The 18391-nt window shown below is 46.1% G+C and overlaps 5 protein-coding genes; 3 read left to right on the plus strand and 2 right to left on the minus strand.

Moving 5' to 3' along the window:
- Positions 1-414: 414 nt before the first annotated feature.
- GSTUM_00005219001 (uncharacterized protein) lies at positions 415-4422 on the plus strand (the record flags this gene model as incomplete). XM_002837229.2 has 6 exons in its annotated part: positions 415-429; positions 3094-3184; positions 3268-3347; positions 3458-3575; positions 3638-3760; positions 3835-4422. The coding sequence occupies 6 exons, from the start codon at positions 415-417 to the stop codon at positions 4026-4028; spliced, it is 621 nt and encodes a 206-aa protein (XP_002837275.1). The 3' UTR covers positions 4029-4422.
- A 1479-nt stretch (positions 4423-5901) lies between these two features.
- On the plus strand, positions 5902-8212 carry GSTUM_00005220001 (uncharacterized protein; the record flags this gene model as incomplete). XM_002837230.2 has 5 exons in its annotated part: positions 5902-5973; positions 6052-6093; positions 6164-6470; positions 6537-7541; positions 7603-8212. 5 exons carry the CDS (start codon positions 5902-5904, stop codon positions 8112-8114), a joined length of 1938 nt encoding a protein of 645 aa, XP_002837276.1. The 3' UTR covers positions 8115-8212.
- Positions 8213-8313: 101 nt separating this feature from the next.
- GSTUM_00005221001 (uncharacterized protein) lies at positions 8314-9990 on the minus strand. XM_002837231.2 has 4 exons: positions 9654-9990; positions 9461-9542; positions 8877-9399; positions 8314-8819 (listed from the first exon to the last, which is right to left on the minus strand). The coding sequence occupies exons 1-4, from the start codon at positions 9820-9822 to the stop codon at positions 8670-8672; spliced, it is 924 nt and encodes a 307-aa protein (XP_002837277.1). The 5' UTR covers positions 9823-9990; the 3' UTR covers positions 8314-8669.
- Positions 9991-10224: 234 nt separating this feature from the next.
- Positions 10225-11842, plus strand: GSTUM_00005222001 (uncharacterized protein). XM_002837232.2 has 5 exons: positions 10225-10358; positions 10409-10532; positions 10626-11188; positions 11245-11365; positions 11426-11842. Exons 1-5 carry the CDS (start codon positions 10326-10328, stop codon positions 11458-11460), a joined length of 876 nt encoding a protein of 291 aa, XP_002837278.1. The 5' UTR covers positions 10225-10325; the 3' UTR covers positions 11461-11842.
- Positions 11843-15124: 3282 nt separating this feature from the next.
- Positions 15125-17189, minus strand: GSTUM_00005223001 (uncharacterized protein; the record flags this gene model as incomplete). Its single annotated transcript, XM_002837233.1, has 8 exons — positions 15125-15334; positions 15390-15635; positions 15684-16004; positions 16060-16373; positions 16431-16666; positions 16711-16739; positions 16790-16842; positions 16907-17189. 8 exons carry the CDS (start codon positions 17187-17189, stop codon positions 15125-15127), a joined length of 1692 nt encoding a protein of 563 aa, XP_002837279.1.
- Positions 17190-18391: the final 1202 nt, after the last annotated feature.

Here is an 18391-nt window from a genome sequence, read left to right on the forward strand (position 1 = left end):
GGCTGAATTTTACAGGGGTATCATTACTTTCCGGACAGGACTGTACTTGAGTACTGCTATGCATGACAGGATAAACTATTGAGGTCTAGAGAGGTGGCTTCTCCCACTTTTCCAGCTAGAGTGTGTTATCAATACAGTATTATTATTCCTATTATCGTTTATTTTTGCTCCCTGTTCCCATGACACTGGTATGGACACCATGCTCCTAGATTCACATGAACCATCGCCAGAGCCCCCCTGTAATTCCCGCAAAACCTCACAAGACTTGCCCTGATCTTCATTCATGCCCGCATTCTGCCAAGCAAAAATGCTCTGTGGCCCCGCGCCATTCTGCGAAAGATTTCCGTCCCTGATCCATTGAGCCCATGAGCACAACCTGGCTTCTATAGAAATTATCGTGATGAGAGTATTATCATGTCACGGGAGGGGGTAAGTTAATATCTAGGTTGTTTTATCCAGTTGTTATCACTACACCTTCATTCCTCTACCTCCGCTTAGTCATGGATGCTTTTATTGCAAGTGGGTACCAGTATAAACTATGCTCTACTCATGCCAAGGTTGTAACTAGCCACTACAACGCCTGATTGCTCGCTGGCTCACAACCTAGGCACTCCTCCTGAGTGCCTGACAGCTTAACGTCACTTTTCAGCTCAATGTTACTTTGTGGCTCAACACAACTTTGTGGCTCAACATCACTTTGTGGCTTAAGATTACGTCTAATTTTATAGTATACTTAACTTGATTATATAGTATGATATCAAAGTAGCTTGTTTATATTCAACCATTTCATCATCAGAATCAACTCATCATCAATCATGGCTCCCTCATCATCCATTGTACTTCCCAGCCAGTGTGTTGAACCATATGCTCATATTGAATCACGAATCCAGGCAGTACTTACAAACTTACAAAATTCTGAACAACATTCACTAAATATTGCTGCAACTGCACGAGCGTATAAAATTCCTGTTTCACATCTCCGTGGTCTGTAGAAAGATCATTAATCAAGGCAAGATCAGCCAGGTACAAACTGTGTACTTTCAGAGGACCAAGAATTGGCAGTATGCCAGTACCTGTACCGCCTTGATACTGTTGGAACCAGTGCATGACTCCAAATAGTTTCTGGCTGTGCAAATTTGGTTCTTCAAAAGTCTCATTCTGGCACTCTTCCAGCACTAATTGTTAGTAAGCAATGTACCTGACGCTTTCTTAAACGCTACTCCGAGTATTTTATCTGCAAGCAACGTACCATTGATGCCGACCACAAAAATGCGCACCAGCCTGATGAGATAAAAGCATGGTTTGAAAAGTATCAGACAGTTTGTGAGCAGTATATTATTCAGCATTCAGATACATACAATTTTGATGAAACTGGCTTCCAAATTGGAATTGGCAAAGACCAGTGGATTATTACACTGGATCCTACACAACAATCCTACCTTGGCAGCTCTACAAATTGAGAGCTCATTTTAGTTTGTGAAACAATTTCTGGTGATGGCTATGTTATTCCACCTCTGATAATTGTCCCAGGGGTAATTCATCAAGAGCTATGGTATATGGCCACATCCATCCCTGATGATTACCTAGTTGGCACATCTGATACAGGCTACAGTAATGATGAACTGTCAATGAAGTGGTTGGTTCACTTTGAGAGATATTCATCACTAAGACTTTCTGGCACCTATAGACTCCTCCTCCTCGATGGCTTTGGATCGCACTGTACAAAGCAGTTTATCGACTACTGTGATGAGCACAGGATTATTCCCTTCTGCCTTCTCCCACATACTAGTCACCTCCTTCAACCACTAGATGTCGTAGTATTTCAACCCTACAAACATTACCACGCTGAGGCAGTTGAAGCTGCAACACATACTCGATATGGCGAGTTTGATAAAGTTGAGTTTCTGGATATGATTGACTCCATCCGCAAGCAAACATTCAAGCAATCGACTGTGTAATCTGCCTTTCGCACCACTGGACTTATTCTATACAATCTAGATATAGTAATCTTAAAACTATGAGAGTCTGTTGTTTCTCTACCATTACCTACAACACAACCACCACCTTCCTCACCACATACAATTCCTCTTACTATTGCAAGTTTGAAGAGGAAGGGGGAGGAATTGCAGCACGAGGCTACTAATCTTTCTCCTTTTTTTCAGAATCGTCTTAAACTGGTCATATAAGGTGGATTAGCTTAGGCACAGTCAGGAACCCTTGCAATGGAGCACTTAGAACATACTCAGGCAGCTGAACATGCCAGGGGAGCAAGGTTTAGGGCACGGAACAGAAGACAGATTCAAAAAGGTGGAGTAATTTATGTTGGAAATGCATGCCAGATAGCTAAAAGAAAAGAGGATATTGAAGTTGAAAAAGCTGAAAAGCAGTTACGAAAAGCTAAAAATGCAAGAGAATGAGTAGAGCGAGCAGAGCGAAAGCCATTACTAGATGGAATGAAGGCATATGTTAAAGAGCGCCGGGCTATTCAAGCCTACAAAAAGAAAGTAGCTAAGCTGATAATTACAAGTATTAAACAACAATCAAGGTTGAGAAAATAGATGTATGATAAATAATATAAATTAAAAGTTTCTAACATTATATTGAGTATTCAAGTAAGGTTTTGAAAAAAGGAAAAAAAAATCTTAAGCCACAAAGTGACATTGAGCTGAAAAGTGACGTTGAGCTGTCGGGCACTCAGGAGGAGTGCCCAGGTTGTGAGCCAGCGAGCAATCAGGGGTTGTGGCGGCTAGCCACAACCTTGGCACGAGTACCCCTCAGAGGCACGAAACCGGCTGTTCGCTGCCCCTCCTTTTTTTTTTTTTCGTCATTGCCCTTCTCTTCCCCCCTCCCATCTCGTGTCCACACAAAGGGCCATACATAACGGTCAAGTCACGGCCAAAAAGAAGGGGAAATAAAATCTGCACTTGCTTCGAGCTAGCCTTTCGAAAAAGGCGACGGCAACCGCCGGCATCCAGACATCCACACGACCTTTGTTATCCTGTTTTTTCTTTATTATACCCTTTCCCTTAGAGGGGCATATAACCCCCAGGACACGCTCCTGCCCTCCAGGGCTGATTTCCTTCCAAACTTGAGTTCCCACTCCAAGACGATGGGATGGAACGGCCGCCCGTCTTCTCACTGGATGTCCTCGCCGATCGCTCTTTGGTGAAGGATATTGTCAAAGGTATCAGTTGCTTTTGCAATACCGCAGTTTATTTTGTGTGGCTTTTGCGAAAATTTCAAACTAACCTTAAGTCCTTTGGATAGGTGTCATCTCAACCGTCTTCTTTCACAGATTTTTCCCTACTGTCAGACCGAAAACCAGAGACCTACTCGATCTCACTTTGGTATGCGAAAATCTTCAATTACGGGTTTCTGCTGTGTTTGTTTTGAGATCTTGCTGGGATATGAGACGCCATGCTGCGCGACTTGGAAATAGTGCTGATCATTCAAATAGCCTGCAGTAGACGATCCTGAGCTCGATGAGCTTATCAACCAACGCACAAATATTTTGATAGGATCGATAGAAGCCTCAGCAGGCGTTGGAACAAAGCCCCAACGCGGGGAAGTAGTAGGTACTGATTCTACGATTTCCTTCCAACATTACACTCCCCCAGTGAAGTTAACCGAATTCGAGTGTACACAGTGGAGTTCTACGAGAGGCGCCCAAAGAAGAATTGGTTCTCGAAAGCTGAGGAGAAAGTGTGCTGGGAGCAGTGGGTGCTGAGTGTTACGGTTGTCTCTCCAAGGACCGATGCTGGTGCGTAATGTTATATTACCAGCGTGGGGGGGCTTTTTCAGACCGTTTAGCTGACCTGTATGCACTATATATAGAGCGTATCAAACTCCGAATGTCTATGGAGGCACAGCTACAGGCCGCTGTTCTCAATATCATTACCATAGCCAGCATGAAGAAGGACCACATTCCGCCGATCACCACCAATGAGGCCAATCCGTTTCCCTATTCGATTACCGTCTCACCCAAGGGCGAGACCTGGGGTGCCCGAATGGGGATATTCTCAAATTAGGGGTTGGGTATCGGTCTGGCTGACATTGCAGATTGGTTAGGGCGATAGAATTGTTATTGGAGACGATGATGGGAGAGAAACAAAAATAAATAAATCGGAGGCTCGTTGATTAGGCTTTACTGTACATGTGCAGTAGTATGCCTCGATGCTGAATGGGAATTTTTATACATAGAGAGAACAGGGTTGTTTCGGTGTTTAGGCGTACTGACAGGTCATGAATTAGTTCTACTTTTATTCTCCTCGTAACATTTTTTTGTTGTTCTATCAGCTTATCAGCTCACCCATATCTTCGTTCCTCCCCCCAGTTCTTCGCAATTAGTGCGGTCCTGTTTCCGCAAAATACATAATAATATGTAGTTTTACATGATGATTCTTATGGTGGTTGGAGGTGTACAGTACTGTACTATGGTCATCCACGCACCTAGAGAGGAAGGGAAGGATATAATATTATAAATTTATAACAAAGACGTCTCATAAAGTCCAGCATGCAAGGAAGTTGTAAAGCTGTGTGTGGTGCGCTCATTCGCCCATTTTACTGGATCACTGATGGAAAGTCAGAGGTATTGTGCGGTGACTGCATATCATATCATACGAGTAATGTGATTTTAGGTACGTATGCAAGTTAGATACGAGCATCAGCAGGCAGGTGCGAAGGTTACAGTAATTTACGGTAGAGCAGATGATTAATTTGCGGTGTGGTGCCGGTATCAGATGCAGTGCGATGCAGCACAGTGTAACTTATCGCAAAGGCAATCAGGCAGCAGGAAAGGGACAACAAATGAAACAAAGCAAGGATGGTCTGGTGAGCAAAACCATTCCTTCCATCCTCCCTCCGCACCGCTTTGCGCGGGGTGTGATAAGATGTGGGACGCCCGCCCACCCTGGCGGAGCTGTAAGGAGCAAATACCGGTACCGTCTGATACAAGGGTCGGGGATAAAACACTCGTAGTGACATCGTATTACTGTATATTAACACAGTAGTGTATCACTAAAACCCCAGCGTCATAACCCATTTCCCCTTGCCTCGGCCAACCCCAAGGGAAGGGAACACAACTGATGGATGAGGCTCTCCAGCCCAATACATCTATCATAATATCAAAATTTAACAACAACGACAACAACAACAAACCCCCCCAGGCTCCCGTCGAGCGGTGGTGGGTGGAAGGGGTCGCACCCCGAGACGAGCCCCAGCGGCTCGTAGCGCACAGTATGATACCACTTTTCTTCTTTTGTGCCTGACCCCCCCGTACGAGTGCGGGGTACGGTACCGTCCTGCCATGACTCCTCTACGATATATAACCTACTCGTACAGTATCGTAGCGGGGACTGTGGGGTGGGGTGTACCTCAGCATCATGGGTAATCACTCACTCCAACAGCCCACAGGGTCTCGCAGTCCCTGGTTATCATAGCCGCAGCGGCAAGCCGGACGTTTAGGTTGTTTGGTGTGATACTGGTACTCTGATTGGTTTGAGCAGAACTAGTGTACGGTAGAGCTGACCGGGTGAGTATGACCCATGCCAAGAAACTTGTACCGGTGACCGTAGCAGTGACTCAGTTCGGCTCGAGTGCAGGATTTTTTTCTTCTTCTTTCTTCCTCTTTCGTAGTGGAGGTGGGGTGGTTCGCCTTTTACCTTATCTCACCTTACCGAGCTTGGGGGGTTTTAGCTTTTCCGGGATGGAAAGTGGCTACGGCGTCGTATCATATCGTATCCCGTACCCTTGGCCACCCATTCCCACCTGCACGATAGCTTTGTCACCTGGTGTCCTGACAACAACGCGTCTTCCCCCCCGCAACGTTTAGGGGACGTGCAAACTCAACAAACATCTTTTTCTTCGCTCGCAATCAAACAAGGATATCGGAATTGTGAGAAGATGGCGGAAACCAGGAAATGGACGCCGAAGGATGATGACGTGAATGAGGATGAGGAGGAGGAGGATTCTCAGGTTTGATCTTGTTTGATTTTATTTACTCCCCGGGTTGGGTGTGTGGCTAATGAGGGGTAATGGTGGTGGGTGGAATAGCAATACTCGAACCAGAAGGATGCTATCCTCTTTGCTATCGATGTATGTATGGATCTAGTCTACCCTCTAACGATCCCCCCCCCGGTGGAGAGCTAATAAGCTCATGAAATAGGTCTCGACTACAATGTTGGCACCCCAAGAGCTCGACGACGGAGATGAAGGAAAGAGGAAGGGTTCCACGCCTGCTTCGGCGGTGCTCACAGCATTACGGTGCGCCTATGGAGTGCTGCAGTCTAGGATTATTTCGAACCCGAATGACATGATGGGGATATTGCTGTTTGGAACCGAAGCTACGAAGTTTGATACTGGTGGTGGTGGAGGTGGAGGGGTAGGGGGAGGGTATGAGCATTGCTATTTGCTGCTGGATCTGGATATTCCCGATGCGGAGGGGATTAAAGGGTTGAAGAACCTTATTGAGGGTTTGTATCATCAGCTCTCGCTCGGTTCCTGGAGTCAGTGTTAACAGTGGCGGCGGTACGTGCTAGACCCCGAAGAGTTCGAACCCCTCCTTAAACCCGCCAAGGAGCAAGTCTCCATGGCCAATGTTTTCTTCGCTGTGAACCAAATATTCACGACTAAAGCTGCGAACTTCCAATCCCGTCGGCTGTTCATAGTAACCGACGAAGACGACCCGCACAGCACCGACAAAGCGCTCAAGAACAGCTCTGTAACTCGTGCTCGGGACCTCTACGACCTCGGCGTCCGGATTGATCCGTTCTTCATTTACAACCCAGCGAAAGGCGGCTTCGACTCCTCAAAGTTCTACGATGATATCGTGTACCGCTCCCCCACAGACGAGGAGGATGATTATCATGCTGCTGTGAGCGGTAAAATGCGCTTGAGGCAGATGGTTTCGAGCATAAAGTCGAAATCAACACCTAAGCGCGCTCTCTTCACCAACAAACTCGAATTGGGCCCTGGTCTAATAATCGGTGTGAAAGGCTACCTCCTGTTCAAACGCCAGGAGAAGGCCAGGAGTCACTATGTCTACACCGGTGGCGAAAAGGCGCAGATAGTGAAAGGTGTGACGACCTGGCTCGCCGAAGAGACTGCGAAGGTGGCCGACAAGACGGAGATCCGGAAGGCTTACAAGTTCGGTGGTGAGCAGATATTGTTCACCCCCGAGGAAATGAAGGCCATGAGGGACTTTGGCGAGCCGGTTATCAGGATTATCGGCTTCAAGCCTGCATCCGCCGTGAGGTTCGACATGAACGTTAAGCCGGCGAACTTCATATACCCCGACGAAACCGGATACATCGGCTCGACGAGGGTCTTCGCAGCGCTACACGCGAAGCTGGTGAAGGACGGGAAAGTGGGCATCGCCTGGTGCATCTCTCGTAAGAACGCCGCGCCACAGATCGTAGCTATTCTTCCCAGCGTCGAAGAACTCGGGGACGACGGTGTGCAGATTATTCCTCCGGGGTTCTTTCTCGTACACTTGCCTTTTGCGGACGACGTTAGGCAGAACCCAGAGACTAAGCTTGTTCGCGGTATGCACGTTACTCCCCCGAAGAGTGAGTGAGTCGAGTAATTGCTGATAAAAAATGCCAGCCCCCGCTTCCCTGATCGACCGCATGCGCGCTGTTGTGAAACAGCTGCACATGCCGAAGGGCTACATACCGGATAAATACTCCAACCCCTCCCTCCAATGGCACTACCGTATCCTACAAGCCATTGCCCTGGACGAAGATATGCCCGCCCAACCAGTCGACACCACACTGCCGAAATACAAACTTATAGACAGGCACGCAGGAACTTATTGCCGGGAGTGGGGCTCGGAGTTGGAAAAGCTCGCGGGCAATCTCGCCATCCCGGCCGCGAGGACTTCGGCTTCGGCTGCGAAGCGGAGCACGCTGGTCAAGGGGGAGGGCATGCCGAGGAAGAGGGTTAAGGCTGAAGATGGAGGAGGGGAGGGGGATGAAGTCATGGCCGCCTGGAGGGGTGGTGGAGTTGGGAGGCTTACGGTTGCGAAGTTGAAGGCGTGGCTGGGGGGGAAGGGATTGGATACTGATGGGAAAAAGGTGGATTTGGTGGCGAGAGTTGAGGGGGCTTTGGGTGGGTAGTGTTTTACCAAAACTCTAGAGACATGTCTGATTGGTGGATGCCCTGTATGCTTGAATGATATGGTTTGGGTGGGCGAATGATTTGTCGTGAACATTGATCCCTGAGTATTATTCTGCATTCGTGTTTGCAGTTCACCCGCTGGAGAATGATTACGGAGCGTAGATGGGTCACCGAACACCCCCCAAGCAGGCTTTGACATGTGAATCTTGCCCTTGCGGGTACCGTATATATGTGATACACAAATCGGCTCAGAAAAGAAAAAAAAAAAAGCTCCCATCTCATTGGGACCCATTGGGCCCTACCGGTAGTAATTAAAACGTTAAAAGCAACAAGTTAGACTATCTATGCCTTCCATCTCCCCCGCCCTAACTTTGCGCAGGGGCGGTAATCATCGGCCAGTCAGCAAAATTGACAAACTGCCCAGCAATCCAATAAACTGCCAAACTAAATCGCTAATAAATCTATCAGTATACTCTGTATTTTCCTGTTCAGAAGCTCTTCAAAAAAAGGTTCAACTCCGTCTGCCAAGCTGGTCATAAAGCATGTCTTCATTTTTAAAAACAGAACACCTGGTGATCTAATTTTGATACTGGCTTGGCAGGTTCGTATCCAAGAGCACTAGTAGCCTTTTTCATGGCGCTGACCATGGGCGGGGGGCCACAAATGAGCATTTTGACGTCCGCGGCAGCCGGGGGGCATTTGTCCTTTGCCATTATGTTAGCCCCACCTCTTGTGAAAGTGCGAAGAAGGGGAGGACAAACCTTAATCATGTCAGCTGTAACAAATCCTACACCGCCGGCCCAGTTCTCCGGTGGGTTGTTGAGAACGTAGTGAACCCTGAAATTGTCGTGAATCGCCGCCAGCTCGTCCAGGTCCTCCTGCAAGAGAATATCCTCGACATTGACGTTGGCAAATATAAGGTCGACTTGAGTTTTGTCCTCGGGGTTTCTTAAAATGGCCTTGATAATCTGCAGCATTGGTGTGATACCAGTGCCACCAGCAATCATACCGAACGCACGCACCATGTTGGGAGCGTAGACAAAGTGCCCCTTTGGTCCCCTCGCGCGGATGGTCTGTCCGATCTTGAGGCTCGCGATGTACTTCGAGATGTTACCGGTTGGGTAAGACTTGATGAGGAGGGAGAAGTGGCCCCGGTCAAGGTCGGAAGAGATTGGGGTATAGGAACGGATGATTTCTTTGCCGTCAATGGTAGCGGTGATGGAGACATGCTGACCGATTGGGAGACCGAGGATGTCGTTTGCTCGAGGGAGGGCGAAACGATAACTGGGGGCTCCTGTCAGCGACCAGAAAGACTGGGAGTTTATGGATCAGGAAATTGACTTACATTCCGACATTGTGCGAGATCGCGGTCCTCTCGACGAGCTCAAAGTCCTGGAATTGATCGGGCTTGAGGATTGTTCTTGCATCTGGGGGTTCAAGGAATCAGCTGATTTTGCCTTTCAACGAACGAGCGAATTGGAAACGAGCTCCGAATTTCCAAATTGACAGGGTGAACGGGGGTGAAAAGGGAAACCTACTGCCTCGCCAGACCTTTAGCCCACCAAGAAGCAAAGCCAATCCCGCAGCATGGGGAATATAGTTATAGTCGATAATAGCTGTACCCGCGAGGATCAGTCCCACCGGAATGTACAATCCGTGCAGAGGTGTGCTCAATAACACCTGATTATTCTTCTGTTTCTGTGCCATGGGGTCGGAAATTGTAACGAAGTTTGAAGACCAAAGGAGTGCTTGGTTCGGCAAAGGATTGCTGGTGAGGAGATCCAGAAGTGAGGAAGGGAACTTCTCTGGAAGGTGGATGAGGTAAAAATGAACGGGAGAGGGTTTCCTTTTTGAGGACAGTCGGGGAGTGTTGGGGTTGGAAGGGAAGGGGAAAGGGGAATGCCGAGTCTTTCTTTGTTTTTACGTTGGGAACAGACCTGTTGGAAAAAAATATAGTATGATACGGTATCATAATAGACCGAACACTACTCGGGTACCGTACCAATACCATACAGTAGATTAATTTACCTGTAGATCTTGGGACCTGGGCGAGGCTCTTAATATTAGATAAGCACTTGCAGAAAGGTGTTCACTCGCCCAGAGTTTGGTAACCCCACCCTACCATCGACATCGGCAACATCGTAGGACACAGCCATAACTATCTCACCTCGAGCTTCACATTTATCTATCTTAGAACTCGCCAATAAAACATGGCCCAAGATCCTAGAGCTCTTCTGGCAAAGGTTGATATCTTATTCCCCCTTCATTACGGGAGTTACTAACGTGAGCACAGGCTGATAAACAAGCATCATCTGCTCGTGGCGGATTTAGCTTATTCGGTGGAAAACAAGATAAGCTTGAGATAGCAGCAGACCTATACACCCAAGCAGCCAACGCCTTCCGTATACAAAAACTAGGTTCGGGCTTCACTGTTGTTCCCCTCCTATGATACCCCTACGTGTCAGCAACACAATGCTAACCCACCCCTCTCCCACCATTAAACTAAATAGGCAGAGAAGCCGGACAAACTCTCGAAAAAGCCGCCGCTATCCGGCAAGAAATCAATGAACCCGATGACGCAGCAAGTAACTTGGTCGAAGCCTACAAAGCTTACAAAAAGGATGATCCGAGCAGCGCAGCCCGTGTCCTGGAGAAGGCAATCCAACACTTCACGCTAAGAGGCAATTTCCGGAGAGCCGCGACGTACCAGCAGAACCTCGCGGAGTTGCTGGACGAGATCGGCGACGTGCCGAGGGCCGTCGCAGCGTACGAGCTTGCTGGCGACTGGTTCCAGAGCGATAACGCCGAGTCCCTGGCCAACGGGGCGTTCTTGAAGATGGCGGACTTGGCGGCACTAGAGGGGATGTATCCCAAGGCTGTTGAGAAGTATGAGGGGGTTGCGAGGAGTAGTGCTGAGAGTAACTTGATGAAGTGGTCTATGAAGGATTACTTCCTCAAGGCTGGGATCTGTCACCTTGCTAGTCGTGATAAGATTGCTTTGACGAAGGCGTTGGATAATTATGTTGATCTGGATCCTACCTTCCGGAGTACGAGGGAATTCCAGCTTTTGAATGTTTGTGCTGTATAGTGCTTCTACTAGTTACACATCTTACTGATAGGGGTATCCAGGATATGCTCGAAGCCGACAACAGCAGCGACGCAGAAGTCTTCGCCGACAAGATCTTCCAATACGATCAAATGAGCAAGCTGGACAAGTGGAAGACAACAATGTTGTTAAGAGTCAAGAAGAGTATGGCAACTCCTCCCCAACCGCCTCTACTCAGGTATCGATGGCTGACGAATCAACCAGGCATTGAAGAAGAAGACGACGACGGCTTGGCCTAATCGCAATATCACTCATTCCCCTTTCTTCCATCTTTGCTCGAGTTACTAAAAGCTCCGTTGTCTGGCCTTTTTTTTACACTTTTCATTTCTGCCCCCGTCTCCATGGCCTTTGCTACTTCGGACTCTGAAGATGTTTTTTGATCGACCTTACTTTGCTTGTTTCGTTTTCTTTTTTTCCCATTAAATGTGTATTTTGCAGGAATGATTGCTGTCTTTCCTGTGGATAGGTTATATTTCATTTGAGACTGTACTGCGCAAACCTGACCCTCAGAAGTTTTTGTTGAGAGCGGGAAAACATGTTTGAAGGGCGTCAACCAAAAAAATAATAATTGTGGAGATAATAATATTATTGAGAATTTTAATTTTTCTCCCCAATAAAAAATAACAATACGGTGGGAAATTTCCTCTTTTTGAAAAAATAAAGTAACTTGGCTAAGATTGAAGCTAATATGTAACACATATATCTATCAATTTAAATAAATCTGTGAAAAAGTAATTATCTACAAGAGTTCCCTGCGGTGCTGTAAGGCTCAAAATCTGGTTTGTGGATTTATGAAGTCCTGTTAGGGCCTGTTCGCGGATACGATGGTTCTGCTCCGTTCGCTCATACAAATGACCGTTTCCTTCTGTTCTGAAAATTGGAAATGGAACGGCCGTTTGGCATCACTTGTATCAACCTTCCTGTTTCAATGCTATGGCAACAAGATGGTTGTCATGTGAATATAAATTTTTTTTTTTCAATAATCTCAAAGTGAAAATTTTTATCTAGTAAAATAATTTCCTCATCTATCCAATGGCTGACAATAGTGATATTAATGCAAATAATGTAAAGTGAGTAGGAGGAGTGAAAGTTTCTAGTGGAGCATACGGGCAGTGAAGATTTACAAAGAGAAATTTTGTCATAAAATGGTTGACAATTCAAGCAACCATTTCACCAAGTCAAACTGTTTCACAATGGAATGGTAGCCACTTCTTCCATTTTTGCTGAAAGGGCCCTTAGTTGGTTTAGTTTGATTTAGAAAGAGATGTAGTTTCTTGAAGGTTTTGATTGGCTGGGAACTAAAGTAATGGGGTATGTTTGAGGAAGGAAGAGAAAAGTTTTCTTTCTGTATATAGGGAGGTTTTCTCTACCTATCTTCTGAAAGAAGTAGATAAAAACCACAATGAATGAACATTGAATTCCACAAAATGCAAATTGAACTGAATAAGTCTTAGTGTATAAGTGAAGTATATTGAGTAATAATATTAGGAATACTGGGAGCTGATACCTAGGAACCACCCTAAGTAGGGTAACCCCACTCGGAATCGGAAGCTCTGGTCTCCAAGACTGCCCTCTGGTCCCCTTACTAGCCCGCATATCATTATACATATCGATCTCAGTTGTGTCCTGTGACTATAATGCCACAGAATTGAAGGTGTAAGGATAATACCGTATACGTCACTGCTGTCCATCCGACCAGATCCTGTTCACAGGATATATAAGAGGGGACCTTCGGCTAGATTTGAAAAGTAGAACAGAGTAAATTACTCAACTACTCAGAGGGTTACTAGGCTTCAAGAATGTGACATCTTTGGTATGGGCTGTAAGTAACAGGACAGTTTTTCACAATGACATAGTATCGAATAACAAAGGATCTCAATAAGAAACCAATATATTCACACCCACCCTATGATAACTAGAAGAGTTTAGAACTTTGAGGAATACTAACAGCGAAGCCAATGGTCTTCATGGAGTATTACAACTGGGCTTGGGAATGCATTATAGTTGTGGGAATAGTTCTCAATACTAACAACAATTAAAATCCTATTACCCAGAGTAGCCAAGGATTGCCAACAAAGGGATTATCTGCCAATCCGGTACAATGGCTTCCAGCAAACTAGTAGGAAGTTATCTAGAAGATATCTGTTAGTTGAATTCAGAGTTATGGAGGTTTAAAGCCAGGCAACCTAGGAAGGTTGAAATTATGACTACCTCCGCAAGTACAACGTGCAGATGAAACTGATCATTTCATCAATAAGGGAGACGATTGGGGCCAACTCAGTTCAACTTGAGAACCAGGCCATAAGTCTAATATCTCTGAAGATGGGATAATTACTATTGGGAACACTGTAGTTCCGAGTTAGCAAAATCATAATTACCAAAGAGAGTATGGTGATTTTTAGGGTCTCCAGGTGCTCACACCTTAGAAAAATACCTGGCGTTGTAAGTTATAACCAGAGAGGTACATGGTTGTATAATAGACAGATGTAGTCCATAAATACTCAGATGTAGAATATAAATATTGAAGTGCCTCCCAAGATTTCAGACATAATCAAGCAACGGAGAAGTGACCTTAACAATATAATACTATTTTACAATTCTATTCTACTTTACCTACTTCACTTTACTCTTAGTAGTAATAAATAAAATGAGTATACATTTCAAGCCTTCCTAGACAATTTCCATCTATAGAAACAAATCTTGATTGGCCTAGACAACTCTGAGCCTTTACAGGTTGTCTCTGCCTAACAGACTATATTATATCTCAGTATTGTGTCATTACCTGGTATTTGACGTTAGGCTCTACAACTACCTGCATTATTGTAAAGAAAAAACAACCTGTTCATTATTCTCTATCACCTCCTCTTTCATAAACATATTTTTTTTTTTTACAATAATACTTGCAGTTGTAAAGTCTATAGAGTTTGAAAATTTGAAGTCTGGTATAGGTTTTGATATGCTTGAACCATACAAGCTTTGATTTTGAAATTGTACCGGTATTTGGATATCATATTTAGGCAACATTAACTTAGATTATTACTTATAACCTCATGCGAGTAGCAGATTAAGAGTAGTAATAATGTACAGTACATAAAATTTGCCAAGGTGGTATTTCAAATTGTGTTTTCAAAATCAAATCGTGACAGTCGAACACCCGAGTTACAGAAATCCAATCCTAAGGACCAAATCTTATTTTATTATTTTTCCTATGATATCACGCTAAACTATTAGTTTCTCCATTTATATATTGGGAGATTTATGACTGATACACAAACTACTACCAATTCACAAAAAAAATCAAAATCAGAAACCTATCCTGTTTAGTATCATATGTCCAATTTTCAGTGTTTGGCTGGTACCCAGGACCTCCGAGCATGAAAAACCTTCACTAAAACTCAGCAAATCCTTCCAGCGGGGCAGAGTTATATAGTTCATAGCTAGCTCATCCGTGTTGCGCTTACTTGCTTCGCTGCAGTCGAAAGCTCACGAGTGATACTTCGTGAAGAAATCATTGTTGGGGTCTCTTGGAATTTTGTCGGGGGGGGGGTCTGTTTTGTGCGTGTGTGGAGTTATGGTTTAGGGCATAGTACGGGCGATGCTCGTGCAGCGGGCATGGTTTGGGCGGGTGACCCTGCACTTGCGCTGGGACAAACTGATGAACTTAGATCCGGTTTACTAAAAGGGGACAATATTGGGGTGCTTTGCTACTTGTGCGCAAATTAAGCTCTCGTGCGATCAACGAAAAAACACATGAGGACCCAGGGCCTGTTGTACCCGTAACTCAGTTTGCTCGCGAGCCCGGAGTTATATATATACATTCCATGCTCTAACATATACAGAAGCGAGAACGCAAGGATAGAACTAGTAACTGAGCGTGTGATTGGAAAGGGCCAGTAACAGGAGCTATACCGTCTTTATTGAATCTCTCCTTACTGCCTCGTCCTTCCGCCGTAGCCCCCGCTCCCATAACCAAAAAGACGTTACTGTTACCGCCGTAAGTACCACGACTATCACGCTGAATATCCAGATCTGCGTCGCAACGGAGAACGAGTAAATCTTCTTTCCATGCTCTATTTCAATGTCCGAGTGGAAAAAATCCATTCCAAAGACAGTCTGAAGGAGTGGGTCAGCGTGTGCTGTGAAACCCTCTGGGAATTGGAGCACTTACTGCGACAAATGTCCCGGGGAGGTAGAGTGTGGCCAGCATGGTTGCGACTCTCATTGTCACAGAGTCACGTTTTGTTCGCCCGGCAAACTGTACCATGAGTTGGGCGTCACCCTGGCTATCTCGTGCCATCTGAACTAGGCTTGCGGTGGCTTTACAGTTGTCCGCTGCCATGTCGACGAGCTTGCTGGTTGCTAGGGTGTAGCTCCGGATGAGTGTATCATTCCGAATTTCAAACAGTGCTTGAATCTTGGGTGTGTCAGTCATAATTTTGCGAGGTGGGAGGAGCCAACTCACTAACTGCGCTGCGCTTCCAGTCCTCTCGAGTATCGTCTCCGTGTCCCTCCGGAGTTCTCGTAACATGGAGGTATTATGCTCGAGCATGTCGGATGCATCGTTGCAAGCTGCATGACTAAGTAGCCCGAGAGATCGTAACCTTTGATTATGTATTTTCAAACCCTCCATCACATCCATATTTAAATCGAATATCGATAACGTATTCAGGAGTTTGTCACGAAAGTATCGTTGCAGCTTCCGGAAGTCTGAATAACCTGCTCGGATGTCCCCGTCTTCCCTGGAAGCCTTCCAGTCTTCGTCTGTCAAGAGGACACATTCTCTCTGAAGATTGTTAGTGTACGTGCTGAGCTAGTCGGCGGGCGTCATGAGGACTAACATGCTTTACAAGCTCGGACTCCAAATATTCAACGTAAGCTTGCCAATTTTTCATAGCAGTCGTGACGAAGGCAAGATGCAGCGACATAGGGCTTAAGTTATCCGATCCTTTACTAAATCTTCCTTTGACTAAGGCTTCAACGAGGCGGGAATTTACATCCTTCGGAGGCCGTATGTGAATACAAACGGAGGAGGAGTCCTCGTAGTCAAATCTTTGATAATACCCGATTTGGCGGACCGACCAAGGGTCATCGTTCGGGATATCTGGGTCCACTCTACCATGCTTTTCAACATGGACCATTCTAACGCAGATCTCTGGTGGTAGAGGTGTTAGAGTGGGAGATTTATATGCTGGTTTGGGGGAGAGAATACCAGAGACATGGGCTGCAGGATCTGTCTCCTTCTCTGTGAACAAGCATCTGAACGCAGCTGAGGATGATATCCGTTCCCGGGTTTGCCTCCCAAAAAAATGAACAACCCGCAGGAAGTGTGGGGAAACCTTATAGAAGGTCAAGAGCTTCCGGAGCATTTCCTCTGTTATCGGTAGCTTGGCCCATGAATTCCCTGGGGTGATGGCGCTGGCAAGTGTCAATTTCCACGCAGATAGACTCAGGTTTTGTGACTGCTGCTTTTCTCTGTCTGGCAGACCTACAAGCATCTGAAATGGAATCTTCTATCGTCCTGTAGGGGAGAATCAGCGGGTGATGGTGAAATCTGATGGGTCAACTTACCATCAATATGTTCTCGAACGTAGCACTGTTGGCTTTCCGCTGGATCACTGGCGCTACCCCCAGTATTCTCTATTAGCTGGATGTAAGGGTTCTGGGGAGGCGTAACTCGTGGCATACAATCCGGGTCAGGGGTTTCAAGAACTTGCAATATTTCTAATGAAGCATCCGTAGGGCCACGAAATAGTCTCTCAGAATCGCTACTGAGCCTTTCCGAAAGCACTCTCCCATTCTGACTCAGGGTGTTGTAATTCGTTAACATCAGTGGATAGGTCTCCCATCCCTGGAAAGGCGAAGCCTGGGCTCCGGAGGTGTTGCTCTCTTGGCCAGCAGTTGAGGGGCCGGGCTGGGCCTGAGTCAATTGAGGGTGGATATTCCCGTCAGAGGGCGAAATAATAGGCATGGCGGAAGGAGTGGTGGAGAAAGTTGATGATCCGATGGGTGAGGAGGCGAAGTTTGGCGGATCTTATCGATATATCATTGTCGGGGGATATACACCATTTGTTGGGGGGAGAAGGGAGAAAAACATTATCCTAACAAACACTGGATGACACAACATACCATATCATTGGCGGTTCCCCTCTGGCCCGCTAATTTCTCCGCCTGTGGGTTGCAGGATACCCGTATTGTATGATAGGCTTGTTGGGGGGGGGGCTCCGCCACACCGCATGAAGCGGCATCCCTTGAGTTATTGTCTCAAGAGCACACATGTTATCAAAGAGAATATTCTTTGCGAGAACCTGTACTCGAGTATGTGGGTTACGGCACAATACCGTACCCTTCACAGACCTTCGTTCTCACGACCCTGTGGATCTCTTGGGGGATGGGTTTCGGCGGTTATTAGAGCTCAACACACGCGATACCTCGGGTACAGTATTGTCATGGTATCATAATGAATTGAGTAAAATATACAGTTCGTTAGGAAGGCTAACTGAACGGTAGTACCGGTACCGTAATCTGCTTTGGGAAGGGCTAGGGTTGAGAATTTAAAGGTGGTTTCGTTCTTTTCTACAGTATGATACTGTGCTAGCGGTTGTCTGCCTAAAGCGCCAGCTGAGTGACACCGCACAGTACTGTACCCGCTTTAGACAGAACTCTCCAGAAGCAAACAGGGCTCTAGAGTTGGCCGCCTAACGAGAAAATGCTATTCAGGGCTGTGTAGTTGGGACGTTTCAAAAATTCTCGTGCTTTGATGTGGATGCCACGATCTCAAACCATCCCTCCCTCCCTCCTCGGTGTGTGGTACAAGTCCCTAGGATGTGCGGAGCGAACACAGGGGGTATCCTAGAGGGCTGAGTTCCGTTGCCAAGAACACTAGATCACCCATGTAAATAGCAAAATTAGTTAGTGTCAAAGTCCCGAAAAGGGATGTTGGAGTAGATAAAAGACTTCTCTTCGCTCAAAATATAGAAGTATTAAAGAAAATGGATATTAAAAATTAGAATTTATTAAAAAATATACACAAAAAATAGAATTAAAAGAAATTTACCAGCGAGTATGACCCCCAGAGGCCGTAATAATAGCTTCTATTCGTTTGGGCATGGAATCAATGAAAGTTCAAAGCTCTACCTCCGAAATCTTTTTCCATTCCTCCTTAATAGCCTC

This window comes from Tuber melanosporum (genome assembly GCF_000151645.1).
Source record: "Tuber melanosporum whole genome shotgun sequence assembly, scaffold_18, strain Mel28".
Lineage (NCBI taxonomy): Eukaryota > Fungi > Ascomycota > Pezizomycetes > Pezizales > Tuberaceae > Tuber > Tuber melanosporum.

Coding starts and splice junctions, on each gene's coding strand:
- GSTUM_00005221001 (XM_002837231.2), bottom strand. CDS start 9,822: ATGGCACAGAAACAGAAGAATAATCAGGTGTTATTGAGCACACCTCTG. Junction 9,543..9,653: donor GCTAAAGGTCTGGCGAGGCA/GTAGGTTTCCCT, acceptor TTGAACCCCCAG/ATGCAAGAACAATCCTCAAG. Junction 9,400..9,460: donor ATCTCGCACAATGTCGGAAT/GTAAGTCAATTT, acceptor AGGAGCCCCCAG/TTATCGTTTCGCCCTCCCTC.
- GSTUM_00005222001 (XM_002837232.2), top strand. CDS start 10,326: ATGGCCCAAGATCCTAGAGCTCTTCTGGCAAAG. Junction 11,189..11,244: donor GGGAATTCCAGCTTTTGAAT/GTTTGTGCTGTA, acceptor AGGGGTATCCAG/GATATGCTCGAAGCCGACAA. Junction 11,366..11,425: donor GTTGTTAAGAGTCAAGAAGA/GTATGGCAACTC, acceptor CGAATCAACCAG/GCATTGAAGAAGAAGACGAC.